Here is a 16,379-nt window from a genome sequence, read left to right as displayed (position 1 = left end):
GGTCAGAAAAGGGAGGTAAATCCTCTGGAGGGCAAGTGGTTAAAGTAGTGCAGTACGGAATAGCAATACATGGCCTGGTCATAAAAGGGGAAAACCTTTGGAGGTGAAGTGGTTAAAGTTGCCTGAGTTTGGTAGGTCATGTAGATGTAGGATTTCATAGACTGTAGCCTATTAGAGAATCTGTTAGTAAGAACTGTGCCAAAACCCGCACTCCCTAACAAGTAACATTACTAATGCACTCAGGATTAGTCTAAACCGAAAATCTAGGCCAGGCAAATCACTGCGTACCCGCCGCCGCTGCTCGCCCCCCTCTCGGCCCTCCGTATTACTGTGACCGCTAACTCTCCAGACCGCCCCTTCAACGCCCCGCCCTTCCTTCCACCACGCCCAATAACCTCTGGCGCCGCCTGTGTAATTCTTGCTCTCGAACGCCTTTTCCCCGCCCTTGTATTCCTCTTCATCACCGTTCCGCCCATTTTTGTATCCTCCAATCCCGAACAGCAGGACTCCCTTACAGCGCTCTTTATTTGCTCGCAGTGTTGTTAACTCCGCCTCGTAAAACAATTTTTTTATCCTATCAGCAAATCTGTGTAATAGGACAGCCGCGCTAAGTTCTCTTCTATTGGGTGTTTTGTCCCACCCTCATGTCGCTGTGCCCAACCTGCAGTCGGAGGGAGCATCTTGGCAATGCGCTTGTCCTCTCCCGCCTCGATTGGACGCACACATAACCCTCCGCCCACCGAGTTCACCATTGGCTCGCTGTGTCACTAGCACCCGCCCGCTGGAGTGCCCCCGCCCCGCGGTCGCTCCCTCAGCTCACTCCGCAGGTCCCCGCTGCCATGGACGGGCGGGGAGGCGGCAGCGGTGGCTCCATCGCTGCGGGGATGAGAGGAGTGGAGGCAGCCGCGACGCCTGAAGAGCAGCAGCAGCCCCGGGCGGCGGGGAGGAGGGGCACTCGCAGCCCATGCAGCTCAGCGGGAACTCCGGGCACCGGCAAAGGCAGCCCGAACGGGGAGTGCAGGCGTGAGCTTTGTGAGGCGCCGCCCCGGGAGCACAAGGTGTCCTTTTCCACCGAACCTCCGCGGGGGTCCTCCCCGGGGAAAGACACGGAGGATGGCGAGGCCGGAGAAGGGGAGCCCCGTTCCGGCTTCATGCAGCGCCAGCTGTCTGCCATGCTTCAGCCGGGGGTCAACAAGTTCTCCCTCCGGATGTTCGGCAGCCAGAAAGCAGTGGAGAGGGAGCAGGAGAGGGTGAAATCCGCGGGGGCCTGGATCATCCACCCGTACAGTGACTTCAGGTAACGGGGGGCACAGAGGGCACACACGGGACCACTTCCTACTAGCAGACCTGCTTGTTGCATTGTGATCTCTGTGTAGTACGGGGGAGGAGGAGGAATAGGTGCAGTGCGTATGAGAGCTAGAGGTCACCCCGATCGTCACACATCATGACAGCTACAGGTGACAGATGGACAGCAGCGACCATCATCACCCTCCTGTCTCCCGGAATCTGACCGCCAGGCTCCAGCTCTGCTCACCCCATCCACTCCTCAGCATGGATGTGCTGCCCAAGGCTCCTGCAGCTAGGTTGCTTTATAAGGGACACTAGAAGGTCATTGGGCTGGGCATCTGTCTGGTGGTCCCAACCACAACCAGCCCTGGTGTACTGTAAGGTCCCGTTCACACCTGCGTGTTCCAGGAACGCGTAACTCCGCATTTGCGGTGCTATTGTTAATGGAACTGGAAACAGTCAAAGGTCGCTGCCTGAAAAGGTACGGAAGCTTCTTTTGGGGTAGATAGGAAAACCTATGCTGTTGCATGAAAAAAGTACACAAAAAAAATGCGCAGGTGGGAACAGGGCCTAAGAGCTCGTTGTGCACGTGCACACGTGGGGAGATGCAAAAATAGTTGGGCCACAGTTTTATGACCTGCTTAGCCTAGTACAGCGGCTCGAAGGGGTTGTACATGGACAAAAAGTATACCTTCTGCTGTCAAATGTCACCTACTCAAGCGGATGTGTCGCAAATGCACGCAATTGTGGCTGTTTGGTGCAATATTTACAGGGTTAAAATAGGGGGTGCAGAGGGATCATATCACCTTCTCGCTACCTGTTGACTGTGTGGAATTCAGGGTTACAACAGGAGACGTATCACCTGTCAACAACCCTCTGAAAAGTGATCTACAGGTGTAAATGAGCCTCAAAAGAGCTATACAGTGGTTAGCACTTCCGCCTGGCATTACTAGGGTCATTGGTTCGAATCCCAGCTGTGACACCACCTGCCTTTTGGGGTAGATAGGAAAACTTATGCTGTTGCATGAAAAAAGTACACAAAAAATTTTTTTGGGGTAGATAGGAAAACCTTTGCTGTTGCATGAAAAAAGTACACAAAAAAATGCGCAGGTGGGAACAGGGCCTAAGAGCTCATTGTGCACGTGCACACGTGGGGAGATGCAAAAATAGTTGGGCCACAGTTTTATGACCTGCTTAGCCTAGTACAGCGGCTCGAGGGGGTTGTACATGGACAAAAAGTATACCTTCTGCTGTCAAATGTCACCTACTCAAGCGGACGTATCGCAAATGCATGCAATTGTGGCTATTTGGTGCAATATTTACAGGGTTAAAATAGGGGGTGCAGAGGGATCATATCACCTTCTCGCTACCTGTTGACTGTGTGGAATTCAGGGTTACAACAGGAGACATATCACCTGTCAACAACCCTCTGAAAAGTGATCTACAGGTGTAAATGAGCCTCAAAAGAGCTATACAGTGGTTAGCACTTCCGCCTGGCATTACTAGGGTCATTGGTTCGAATCCCAGCTGTGACACCACCTGCCTGGAGTTTGCATGTTCTCCCTGTGCCTGTGTGGGTTTCCTCCAGATACTTTGGTTTCCTCCCACACCCCAAAGACATGCAATAGGATAAATTGGTCCTAGTATGTGTATGACTGTGAGTTGGGGACCTTAAATTGTCAGCTCCTTGAGGACAGGGACTGATACAATGTGAATGTACAATATATGTAAAGCTCTGCATAAATTGATGGTGCTATAGAAGTACCTGTAATACATTAAAAAAACAATTAAATCGTGCATGGCCTTCCATAAAAATGCCTGCCTATTAACTTCCTTGTCACTGCTGCTCTTGTGTGGTTACACCATCAACAGTCAGACACCACTTGATCCGTGCAGGAATACACCTTGACATCTTCCAGCAAAGTCATTCCCAGCAGCATCCAAATGATATGCCAGCGTCAGAGCTGAAAGCAGATCTTTGAGTTTGGCGTAAGGCTTCAGCTGTATGAGTCACAACAAAAGAGCACATTTGGAGGTGTGTGCCTTTTACTAGGTCCTCTACTGCAGATAAGGCCTCCTCCAGCATGGAACGGGTTAGCCTTTCTCTCCTCCCCTCTCCTGCTGCTGTTCAAGGTTGCAATGTTCTTGATGTTTGTGTAGGCTTCAGCCATGTATCACCTGGCTTTCCGACTTGGTCTATTCAGGATGCACTTATTGTTATTAAATATGTACGCCTCAGCTTTGCAGCGCACAAAAGTGACATTACGGTTGAGATTAGTAGAATCTTTAATTCAGAAATCCTTCTCAAGGTATGTTTGATAATCAGCCAGACGCATCATGCTCTGTAAGTGGATAGGCTTTTTGTGGGCTAATTATCTGTAATCCCTATTAAAACATCCAGTACCTTGCACTGTTCCACCGGATAAAGTTAAAAGTATATGTGCAGTAAACCGTCTAGTATCCTGACAAAGGACAGCAATAGTACTAGATATACACAAGCGCTGAGCAAACTGTTGGCGCTATATAAATCCTGTATAATAATAATAATAATATACTGCTGTGTCCTCGGCTAGTTGTTATATAGTTGGCATCTTCCTTTTTTAGGCATGACATGCAGAGATCATCTACATATCCTTTTGATAACATACTAACAGTCCCATAAGTCGAAAGCAAAACATTTTTTGGATGAATGTAAGGTGAATTTCTTCATGGTTGCAAAAACTGAACAAATATTTGAAGACCAAAAATACCTAAATGCTTTTTATGTTATGTGGCTTAGTTGTAGGATAGTCCATTTATATCGCAGACCTTATATTAAATCTCGTGTGGTTTGATTATTGTTATGGTTATTAAAAATCAATATTGGGCCTATGCCAGTTTTCACTATTGGGAATCATTGATACTCTTTTTTGAAAAATAGAGCTTCGTGTGCTACAGGTTTATCCTGGGCTCACATATGTGCGGCTCCGTATATCGCATGCGATTTTTGTGTGGTGCGATCGGAGCCATACAAACGTGCAGGACCCTTTCTTGGGTCCACAATAGAATCGGATCACATAGGTAATTCACACCTATGCAATCCGATTCTTCACATCATTATACGGACCGCTTTCAGGGGGGTTGTTAACTTAACATACACAGCTGCAGCGAGTCGCATAAACTGGGTGCGATGCTGATGCGGTGCGGAATTTGCACTGAAAACGCTGCAAATTCCGCACCACATCAGTGTGAACCAGGGCTAAGTCTTTCAATTCCAGTAGTGATAACATAAACAAGTATACAGGTAGGGGAGCTGTCTGTGGTGCTGACAGAAGTGACACTCAATATGTAAACAGCTGATAGTGCTGTGTGTTGTCTCCAATATAGAGCTATCCATGGTGCTGAAGTGACAGCTTGAGACAACACTTAATAAATTCTTTAGGCCTAGGGCAACACTATTCTTGTGACCATTTATAAGGAAATGAATACTATGCAAAATATTACATTTAAAAAAAAATACTTAAAAATCTGCGAAGTGCATTATTAACATTTAGGGTCCATTCACACCAGATACACTGGCATGCATCGATCAATACATGCCAGTGCATAAACATTGTAAAAGGAGCAATTTACACCAAAGTGTTGCGCTGATGTTTTCTGGCCTGCACTGAAACCTGCTTTACTTTTTTTCTAGTGCAAATCATGTAAATGTATGTAAGTTCGCCACAACGCAAATTAACAGTGAAAACAGTCAGTTGAACTTTAAAAAATAAAAGTATTGCATTGCGTTTTGGAATGCAATGCAACATGCAAATATCAGCCTATGTGTGTTTATTTGCACTCCACACACACATTGCAGTGTGAATGGATTCTAAAAGGGCATAAAGAACTCCAGCATCCCCATAAGTAATATATTTTCCTTAATTTTGTGCATTACTTTACAGTTGCAGCCACTGTTAAAAAAAAGAAAAAAAAAATGCTTGATGTTAACACAGTTAAAAAAGAACTAAATTCTGAAGGCTGTATATTCTGCAATATTTACATTTTCGGTAAACTCATTCAATGAATCCAAGCTCTGCAAGCTGAGACAACATGCACTGCATTGATGCATTCACACAATTTCACAGTACCCATGAGAAAAAAACATGAAATAAAAGAATTTGAGCAGTTCTGCAGCTATGTGTGATTAACCTAAAATCAGTCCTGATATAGTTGTTTTACTAATCTGACAGCTTATTAGTATAAAAAGGAAACCTTCATTTGGTTTTTAAATATTAAAGATTCTAACAACCAGCAAGAATGAGTTGGATTCCTTACATTTAAAGAGCACCTGTCATTTTAGATCCATCATGGCAGCGCCTGTTAGCGGGCATCCACTTACCTGCTGCTGCCACGTCCCTCACCTTGTTGTGTCACTGCCGCATCACCAGCCATCCCATTAAAGTGAATGGGACTGTCGGTGAGTCAACAGCGGGTCAGAGGAGGAGGAGCTGCTGTGGGACAGACATGACCGTTGCTCTTTAAAAATTATGATTTAAATTGAGCTTTTTCACTAGTGATTTAACTAACACATTTGGTGGTCCTGTCCCCGGATACTCATCTTCTGGCTGGACATACACTCTACAATTAAGCAGATCACAGATCGGGGCTTACCCTTTGAACCAGCAATTTTCCTTTTACATTGTACAGACATGTCCCCTTCCAAATACAAACAATCCCTCACCATCCATTTGTTAAATGCCCCCAAACAACTCATTTCTAGACTTTGGAGATCGATCGAAGACCCTGGGGCTCTCTGACTGGTTTTATCGCATTGAACAGGTGGGAGAGATGGAAGAACTGGTGCATACAAGTAGAGAAAACATGTACTGAATTCTATTCACTTGGACAAAGCGGTTCATGTGTAAAGATCTGGATCTTTACAATCAGCCTTGCTCTTCCTGAATGACGTGTGGCGGAACTGGGCTTCCTCGTGCAGAGCAGTGCGTCTCAGCCAATGGTCCCCTTTTCCAGCAAGGCTTCCAGTGCTCTGCCAAGGCAGGTATTAGAGCTCAAAACACTCCCTTCCCTGCTCTCCCAAACCACGAGTCGGAACTTTGTGTAGGGTGAAAATGAATGACTCTTTATTAAACACAGCTCAGTATATACTGCTTCACCCCCACCAGACAGCCTGGCACCGGGTTTTCCCCACCCACAACAGAACCCTACAACCAAATAATTCAGTATGAGCTCTATAGAAGTGAAAGACTACAAGGTCACATTACCCTAAGCAAACAGTGTAGAATGTCTGTGAAACATATACAGCTTTACAACGGGGAGAAAACTGGAACAGAAAGGGCAAAATGTTATCACAAAGGGACGGTTCCTCACAACATGCTTCAGGCTTCAGCCCTGAACACCACCTCTAGGATCCCTTCCCCTGGTGGACACTGGTGCAGCAGGCCAGTACTCCCCAGGGTCTCCTCCCCCTACTCATTATTCCCCCTCCCTTTATACCCTATCTTGTCATGCATTTTGCCTCTGGTCTTTGTCCTTTCCCCCCTCTTTTTCCAACCCCCCCTTTTTTTTTTTCTGTCTCTGCCCTTCTCGCCTTTAGACTCCCTTTCTCGGACAACCTACCTCAGTATAGTATGCACTGATACCTACCCACTCTGTTATGGAGGCACAATGCCCTTGCTAATGTAACACTTTCTGGATTCTTTTCTTTTGTTCTGATTTTTGTTTTGTTCTATATTGTTCGGCACACATCCTCCTCAATAGTTGTTGTTTCCTGTACCATCTAGGTCAGGTATGTCAAACTGGTGGCCCTCCAGCTGTTGTGAAACTACAAGTCCCATCATGCCTCTGCCTTTGGGAGTAATGCTTGTAACTGTCAATCTTGCAATGCCTTATGGGACTTGTAGTTTGGCAACAGCTGGAGGGCTTCCAGTTTGACACCCGTGGTCTAGATGATAACTTGTGTTGGTATTCTATGCCTTCTATGTCTTTCTTCTATGCTTATTGTACCTGCATGCCATTGCTGTATGTAACTACATGTGCCATACGGTTTGTACATTGTTCTGGTTGTTCATCAATAAATGTTATGGAACAAGGAAAGAAAAAAAACTAGAAGAATGTGGTAAAGTAACACTTGCCATTTTAATGTTTTTCAGATACATTGGTAGAATAATTGTAGATGTGATCCCAGATTGGTTTGTTCTTTAATGGGCTTAAAATGTAATATAAAGCTTGTGTGTGTGCGTGTATAGGAACTACAGTACAATGCCTATGGAAAGCATGCGTTGGGAGGGTGCAGTCATAGATGTAATAGAGCACAGCCCTGAACACATTCATCTGGGTCCCAGGGACAGCTTAATGTTACCAGCTAGACAAGCATTTTGTTATACATTGTCTATGCTGTTTGAACTCAAAAGCATATTGGTTTAATGATGAATGCTCCTGTTCTCAGTTTTTGTAAGGAATTGGTATGTTTTGCTGTATGATAGTGCGTAAAGGATATTTTCCATCTATGTGTGTGGGTGTGTTCATCCAATTAGCAGTTTGTTTGATTACGTCGTGGTATGTGATTCTTACTATTTTTGTCCTGTGTGTGTAATGGTCTATAGCTGTATCCAACCATCTGCTTTTGCGATCATGATTATTCTGTGTCATATCTGTCAGTTTTCTTTGTTGGGAGCGTCATCGTCTGCTTGTCTTGTCTGTCTAAAATCTCAGCTAGTTTTGCCTGTCGGTTATAGTCTCAGCTGTATTGACTTAGTTCTTTGTGTTTCTTTTTCACTAGTCCTTTTTTTGTCATGTACATGGAGAAGATGTGACATTTATGTTACAGGATACGTGCTTAAAAATATCCTTGCATGTCTAGTTCTCAAAGGACGGTGTTTGTTTTTTGTGGGGTTTATTTTTTTTTTGTTTTAACTATATATTTTATGTCTTAGTACAGACCATGCATCAAGCTCTTCTTTTTTTTTTTTTTTTTTTTTTTTTTTTTAATGGAAGTGATGAAGCTACATATATGGGAGCTACAGTTGCTGTTTTAGTTTTCAAAGGTGAAGTCTGCAGGGCTAATACCCTAATTATGGGTTCACTAGTGAGGGGAGTCAATGTCATTGAGCAAGAATGTAGACTTTACTGACTGCATTCTGGTTCCAGACCATTGACTCAATGGGTAGACATTCAGAGATCTTGCACCCTAAGGGAGAACTGTAACTGAGAACTACAAACTGAAAATGCTGTTTAAAGAGGTATTAAATGCAGTTTTTTTCCTTAAATGGGGCCACCCTGCAAGTTTGAGCTATAATGTGCTAGCATCCTAGTACATTATGACACACTTGCCTTTCAAGTGGAGCCCTCTAGCACTGAGCTATCACCACTCCTGGTTCTTCTATCTTCACTTGGTCTTGGCTAGGCTGCTATCATGTTACTCCTGTGTATGCACACAGGAGTCACCATTACAGTATGTCACTCTCTGCATTCCTGGTACACTCAGTAATTCCAGACTGTAGAGCATAGAGCTCATGCACCAGTTATTTCATCTGCTGGAGCCATGAATCTGAATCTCTACTAAACACCACACCCAATTTAGGCTGTTTCTAAGGTACAACTTATTATAAGCTTACCTGTAAATTGAGGTCAGTACCGCTTTAATTCTTTAACATTCAAAGCAAATTCACACATCCGTCCATGTCTCCATGCTTTATTTTGTTGAGAAATCACTTTGAAAAATGGCCACCTAGCATTTCTAGCTGCAGCCATCTTGAGCGAAGGCATATTAGTCATGTAGCATTTACTTCCTGGACTCCATCTACCCTTCACTTAGGCATGCAGACAGGAGGGTGTGCTTAGCTGAAAAAGTTCCTCCACATGAAAAAAAAAAGGTCTGTGAAAACTCATTGGATGGATGATATAATTTGGCCTAGGCCAGAAGCCAAGAAACAACTGAAAGTTTAAAACAATTAAATATAATATACATTCCAATCTTTTTACTAATGCCAGCAGCACAGGTTAAATAGGCTAAAGCCTACATTTAGTGAAAAAAAATAATAAAAGGTCAGAACGAGGCATTAGTTACATTTTAATGCAAAGTGTCCTTTGTGCAGGGGCTGGCTGTCATAGTGGAAAGCTTCAGTCTTCTGCCCCCCTCCCGTACCCTGCAATCTTCTGGTATTGCAGGGATTGATAGTAGCATTGGACCTGTGATGGGCACTTATTAGGCGGTCTAACAATGCCCAACCCCCTTCTTTATTCATAGAAGCTGTACTATAGCTTCCATGAATGAAAAGTGTTCTATGAATGAAGGATGGGCGGATGAATGAAAGGTCCACATCCTCCATTCACAGTTTGCTTTTCATTGATGAAAGCTACAGTACAGCTTCTATGAATGGAGGTGGCGGGTGGAAAGAGCAGGTTTGATAGGCACTCTTGATGAGTGCCTATCACAGGTCCGGCGTTGATATATATCTCTGCAGCATTGGAAGATTATGGGTACGTGGTATGGGGGGGAGGGGAAGGGAAAAGGACTGAACATTTCCACTATGACAAGTGGCACCAGCACACAGAACACTTCACATTTAGGGCTGGTTTACACCACAATCTCTGCATTCTGGATGCATGTTATTGATGTGTTCTGGTGTGTCTTTGGTGTGTTTTGCCCCTCCTATTTTTTTTCTTCATCTCTAGTAAGGATACATGCATTTCCACATTTTTAATATGTTTAGCCACTTTCCAGATGCGTTCCATAAAGAAAAATGCAGCTTGTTCCACTTTTGTTAACTGCAAACGCACTTCTGGTGCAAACTAGGTGTGATCTAGGGCCATTAAAATACATGTAAAACGCAGAGCCTGCGTTTTTGATGCAGATTAAATATAAACTGGACTGCATCTGGTGTGAACCAGCCCTAAATGTGAGGCATGTCCAGTGTACTGCTGTGCTGTTTAAAAAAAACAAAAGAAAAAAAAATAAACTTAGGCCTTAATAACATGGCCTTTCATATTTCAGTTATTCCAGAGGTAATAACATACTTCTTTTTTGTTTTTTGTAGGTCTTTGATTCAGGAACATATACATACATACATACACACACATATATATATATATATATATATATATATATATATATATCTCAAACATCAGCTCATTTATTGACCTTTAAAATGATATAAAGCAAAGAACAGTGCTGTGGTGTAAACCATTACAGGCAAACAACGGTTTAGTTGAGCTGTACTACTAAAAGGTATTATTTGATTGGTTGCTGTGGGTTGTGCAAATTAATTTCACTTGCACTCTGCTGTTAAAGTTCAGTACATTTTGATTTTAGAACAATGGGCAGTGCGTGGTGTCTGCAGTACCATGCATGCACCAGTTGTCATGTCCCAATGCAGAATAATGCACGAGTTAGAGTATGAATACAAAGCAGTAAGGTCATGTGTTCTGCGTGCATGTAAAGCAGATTATCACTGTATTGGTCATGCTTGATACCTCGCTACAGCTATAAGATTGTAGGGCAGTGGGTCAAGTATAATACGTGAGTACAGGATTAGAGAGTTTTTACTTGGCTCCTAAATACAGAATTAGGATTGGGCAATTTAACAGGGCTTTTACAGCTTACTAGAACTATGGGTCTGAGTATGAAGCCGTGCAACAAGTTTGTTCAGGAATGCAAGATGCGAGTGTATAATTTGTATATCGAGGGTGGTTTTTTTGTAATATTTGCCATTGTACAGAATTATGTCAGCAATATGTTCTTGTGGCTGTGCTTTTCTCTGAAATTCAGCATCTTTCTTTACATTCCTTCTGGACCTCATAGGGAGATGTTTCCAATTAACTCAGATATCTAATTAATAAGAGCCTAATCTAAGCAAATGATTTGTAAAATCCAGTTAGAGGAAAAGAATGTCCATGAAAATTGACATCCTCCTTTTGCAGCGTGTATTTTTTGCCTTTTGTGTATAAATATTATTATAACTCTTGGGGTAAAAGAAGCTTAAAAAGGGCTCAGTCTGGAGGTATTCATTCTTGAAAATTAGGGATTAGTATGGACCTTATTTATGAAAGTATCTAAGGCACTGATTGATTTGTAGACATCCATTTGACATATAACTGTCTTAAAATGCTTTGCATACTCCCTGACTGACTTTACACACTGTGGCTGGCAGGCATGGTATGACTTGTAGTACTACAGTAAGGGCTCGTTCACACTTGACTGTTTTTCCAACCCTTGTCAAACACCCCTATAGCGCTTAACAAGCGTTGGTCCGGGGTTTGCGGAGCGGTTTTTAACACTCCGCAAATGCTACTCAAACGCCGCATGCGCAGTTTAGCGGCGGTTGCTAGGCGTTTGCAAAGCGTTAAAAACGCCCCACAAACACCTATAATGAAGTTTGAATGGTGTTTGCGGAGCGGCACCATAGAATTGAATAGGAGACTTCATCTCCTGATTCGACCAGAGGCATCCGTTTTGCAATGCGACGCTAACGCTCCCCTGTGAACAGCACCATGTGCTGCAATGTGCAGAATTTTTACAGGTGTTTGGGAAGTGGTAAAAACGCTTCCCAAATGCCTGTCTGCCGCTTGCAAACAAGGCTAGTGTGAACGTAGCCTAAGTGAAACTTGGCTCCAAACTTTCTGAGATGGAAAAGAACCTGTGCACCTGTTAGCACAGTATGTAGGCAAGGACACACCCTCAGTTACAAGAGCTATGAAGAATAAGGCTCGGGTTTTACAAACCAGCACACTTTGGAAGTTACACTAAATTTGCGTTGTAAATACTCCATTAGAGCACAGTACCAGATGATTAACTTTGTTGTGTGCACCCGCTGAAGGCTGCGATTATAGTTTTTTGGAGGTTCCACACCGTGATTTTTGTGTGGGTTGCAGAATACTTGTGTTGGTGCTGTGGACGCCTTGTTGCTGCCTTAAAGTGACTTGGTCACAAACACCATTAATCCCTCCTGCTTCTTCACTGTTGTGGGAATTCCTCATTTGCATGTTTATCATGGTATATTACAGACAGAAGGTCAGCGTTCCTGGGGGCTATTCTGCAAGTAGGGCCCAAGAATAGGGGGTGCTGTTGTGTCCCCTCTAAAGGACCTGACACCAAAATGCCAGACCACTGGAAAGGCTGGTTATTTTTAACCACTTGCCTACCAGGCACTTTAATCCCCTTCCTGCCCAGGCCAATTTTCAGCTTTCAGTGCTGTCGTACTTTGACAATTGTGTGGTCATGCAACACTATACCCAAACAATTTTTTTTTATAATTTTTTTTGGCACAGCTTTCTTTTCGTGGTATTTATTCACCACTGGGTTTTCTTATTGTTTGCTAAACAAGCTAAAAAACCCTGAAAATTTGGAAAAAAAAAAGTTTTCTTAGTTTCTGTTATAAAACTTTGTAAATAAGTAATTTTTCTCCTTCACTGATGTGCGCTAATGAGGCTGCAGTGATGGGCACTGATAGGCGGAACTGATGAGGCACTGATAAGCAGCACTGAAAGGCAGCTCTGATGGGCACTATGTGGCATGATGGGCACTGAAAGGCAGCACTGATAGGGCTACACTGATGATCAGGGCCCTGATAATCAGTGTAGATGTCCCCTCTGAGGAATGCCGCTTACCGGCTCTCCTCCCCTCACGCGCTGTCAGTGTGATAACCGGCATTTCCTATTTACATACGATCAGCTGTGATTGGACACAGCTGATCACATGATAGAGCCTGTTTCATCGGCTCTTTACAATAGGTGATTTGCTGTGTCCCAGGGACACAGCGCAACACCAATTGCCGTGCCGCACACCCCCGAGGGCGCACATGTGCAGCTATAGTGAAAGGGTGTCATATGACGTCCTCCCAGAACGAGAGAGCCGCCGCCCTCCCGTCAATTCCCTATATGGCGGGTGGGAGGCGGTTAAAGCCAGAGGTTACCATTTGTTGTCAGGTCCTTTATTAGAAAGGGGTTAACTTATACCCTGAAACACTGGATTGGGAACCTCAGCTTTTGATGCTTGACTATTCTTGGTCTGTAACGTTCTGTGGTATCAGGGGTATGGAAATAAAAAAAAAAAAAAGAAGAAACCTACTAGTCCAAGGGACCAAATTGGGGTCCCAATTTACTTGTCCCTCCATGACAATCTATTTGTCCTAAAAAAAAAAATTTTTTTTTTCATTTTTAACCAAAACCATATTTAAATAAGGTATTTATTGATAACAAGAAAAATTGAGGGTTTTTTTTATTGGACAGAGGTGCTTTTAAGAATATCTGGGGCTTTTAAAAAAAATGAAAGAGGCTTTTTGACGACTTAAACTTTTCATGTTTTAAAAATTGCGCTGTTTACCTCCTCCTCACTAGCAGGGAGGGGAGAGACCTTTCAGTGTGACGAGCACCGATTGATTGCTTTTCAGGAAATGGGAGTGTCAGGTTTTCTTTACGCTCTGCAAAAGTGCATCTGCTGAGCGCGTTAATGAGGGACCGACCCCAATGAGAAATAATAATTTAAAAAAATTACCATTACCACCATATTTTTTATGTCTCACGATATTTGCACCGTGCTTTTTCAAACAGTTTTTTTTGTAAAAAATACACTTTAATGAATTTTATTGCATACAAACACAATATACTACCCAATTTTTTTTCTGCAAAAGATGTTACACCAAGTAAATACCCAACATGTCACGCTTTAAAATTGCGCACACCCGTGGAATGGCACCAAACTAGGGTACCTAAAATTCTCAGTAGGCGACACTTTAAACTCCTTTTTACAAGTTACCAGTTTAGAGTTACACAGGAGGTCTTGCACTAGAATTATTGTTTTCTTTTCTCTGACATTCGTGACAATACCTCATAAGTGTGGTGTGATCACTGTTTACATTTGCACGCAGGACTTACATATGTGTTTGCATTTGCACGTAAGCACGGGGTAATGGGGGGCACGTTAAATTTTTTAACATTTATTTTATCTAAAACTTTTTTTTTTTTCACAGTTTTTTTTTATTAAGCTATCACAAGGGATGAGCAGCATCCCTTGTGATACCATGGGTCATGTCGGGTCCTCTTCTGGAGAGATGAAGAGTCTATTGGACCCCCGATCTCTCCTCTGGGCTTCAGTGCAGCCGATCAGACACAGATTGGTCTGGTTGGCTGCTTTCCTGGCTGCCAACAGCCATGTAAGCAGAGAACCTTCCAGTTTCCAGGGTAATACAAAGGGTTCTTCTGTCTTTGTGTGGTGCCGCTGTCGCCACCGGTCTCAGCACTCTCTGGCTCTGTGATTGGACAAAAGAGCCTGGGAAAGGCAGAGGGGCTCTTCTGCCACCTGCAGAAGTGATCGAGTGGCTGTTCAGCCACTCAAATCCTTTCTGCTTAGAAGGAAATACCTGTTGCAAAAAAAAAAAATAATCAGAGGTTATATAAGGGGTATCAGGTAGGTGTCATTTGTCCTCTGCAGCATAAGTGATATATTGGGTCAGATTCCCCCCATATAGGTTTGGAGGGTCAGTGATCAGTGTCCCCTGTAGAAGTGATATTAGGGGTCACTACAGGTGAGGGGGGAGCATCTCAGGCCCTGGGTAGGGGTCACTAACCGCTGGTGGAGGTGAGGGCTGGTCCATGTTGTCCCGGTGGAGGTGTGTTAGGCGGATGGCCCTGCTCCCCTCCTCCTCCCAGCTCTCTTCTTCTGTCTCTAGTTCAGTAGGCAGATATGGCCCCGGAGCCGGCCTCCCGCAGCTCTGATCTCCTCGGTTCAGCCCCCACTATGGAACTCTCCCTGGGCCGGCACAGCACGAATATCATACAAAGACCCGCAACAGGACTTTGGGGGCAGGGGCTTCCAGCGCCTGCAGCAGTGACTTGATTACTTCTGCTTAGAATGGGAATCGCCTGGGTTAAAAAAAAAAAAAAAAAAATTAAACCCTGCTGCTTGTCTGTAGCAAGGCTAACACTGAAAGAAAACCACCTGCCCAGCTCCTAGAACTGCATGTCCCGTGCGCCGACGATATCCCTTTGTATGCTATACACTCACCAGCCACTTTATTAGGTACACCTGTTCAAATACTTGGTGACACAAATTGCTAATCAGCCAATGACATGGCTGAAGTTCAAACCGAGCATCAGAATGGGGACGAAAGGGGATTTAAGTGACTTTGAATGTGGCATGGTTGTTGGTGGCAGATGGGTTGGTCTTAGTATTTCGAAAACTGCTGATCTATTGGGATTTTCATGCACAACCATCTCTAGGGTTTACAAAAGAGAAAATATCCAGTGAGCGGTAGTTGTGTGAATGAAAATGCCTTATTGATGTCAGAGGAGAATGGGCAGACTGGTTGCTGCAACATTTAGATGGTAGGGTCAGAATTTGGCCATTAATGTACTCAAACTAAAGGATTTTACAGTAAGTTAAAAAAAACCTGTTATGTTTATTGAGGTCTAAACCTCATACCAAAAAGAGGGACAATTGAGGGCAAAAGATATATTTGGTTCCCAAAGGACAGTCTCCATATGTGGGACAGTTGGGAGCTATGCCAGATTGGCCAGTTTTCAATGATGGATCCAGTCTTATCTGACAGAGCTTGAGCTATTTTGCAAAGAAGAATTATCAAACATTTCACTCTCTAGATGTGCAAAGCTGGTAGAGACATCCCCAAAAAGACTTGTAGATGTAATTGCAGCAAAAGGTGGTTCTACAAAGTATTGACTCAGGAGGGCTGAATACAGATTTTGGTTGTAACATGACAAAATGTGGAAAATTTCAAGGGGTATGAATACTTTCTCAAGTATGTGTATGTGTAAAATATACCTGAATCACCTCAGACTGCTGTATGGTAATTTTATGATGATGACTTTGTAATATCCATTTTTAAGCGTAGAAAGACATTTAGCTGCCAGGACCTGAGAGAAAGCAAAAAGGAAACAAAAGTGGAATTTTTCTCATACTAATCACACACTTTTCCTTGTAAAAGCAGACTGCTTGCTATTGCCATGGGTCTGATTTCCTTTTTTGTTTTTGCAGCCTTCATAAGTATTTCTCTTATTGCGAATTTAAAAGAAATGAAACCTAATAGGTCACAGTAGGCAACAACTTCATAATAAGATTTGTGAGCCCAAGAATAACACTTAATAGATGAAATCTGGAT

General features: G+C 43.4%; 1 protein-coding gene across 1 annotated transcript in view; it reads left to right on the top strand.

Moving 5' to 3' along the window:
- Positions 1-791: 791 nt before the first annotated feature.
- Positions 792-16,379, top strand: part of HCN2 (hyperpolarization activated cyclic nucleotide gated potassium and sodium channel 2) — a 160,478-nt gene continuing 144,890 nt past the window's right edge. Inside the window, exon 1 of the mRNA XM_089657458.1 lies at positions 792-1,297. Coding sequence (XP_089513584.1) covers positions 840-1,297 — 458 coding nt within the window. The 5' untranslated portion in view covers positions 792-839. The remainder of the gene's footprint in view (positions 1,298-16,379) is intronic.

This window comes from Staurois parvus, unplaced genomic scaffold (genome assembly GCF_062004578.1).
Source record: "Staurois parvus isolate SC_StPar_1 unplaced genomic scaffold, SC_StPar_1.0 ptg001003l, whole genome shotgun sequence".
NCBI classification, from domain to species: Eukaryota; Metazoa; Chordata; class Amphibia; order Anura; family Ranidae; genus Staurois; species Staurois parvus.
The sequence above is the reverse complement of the archived record's forward strand: the minus strand, read 5'-3'. Positions and strand labels throughout refer to the sequence as shown.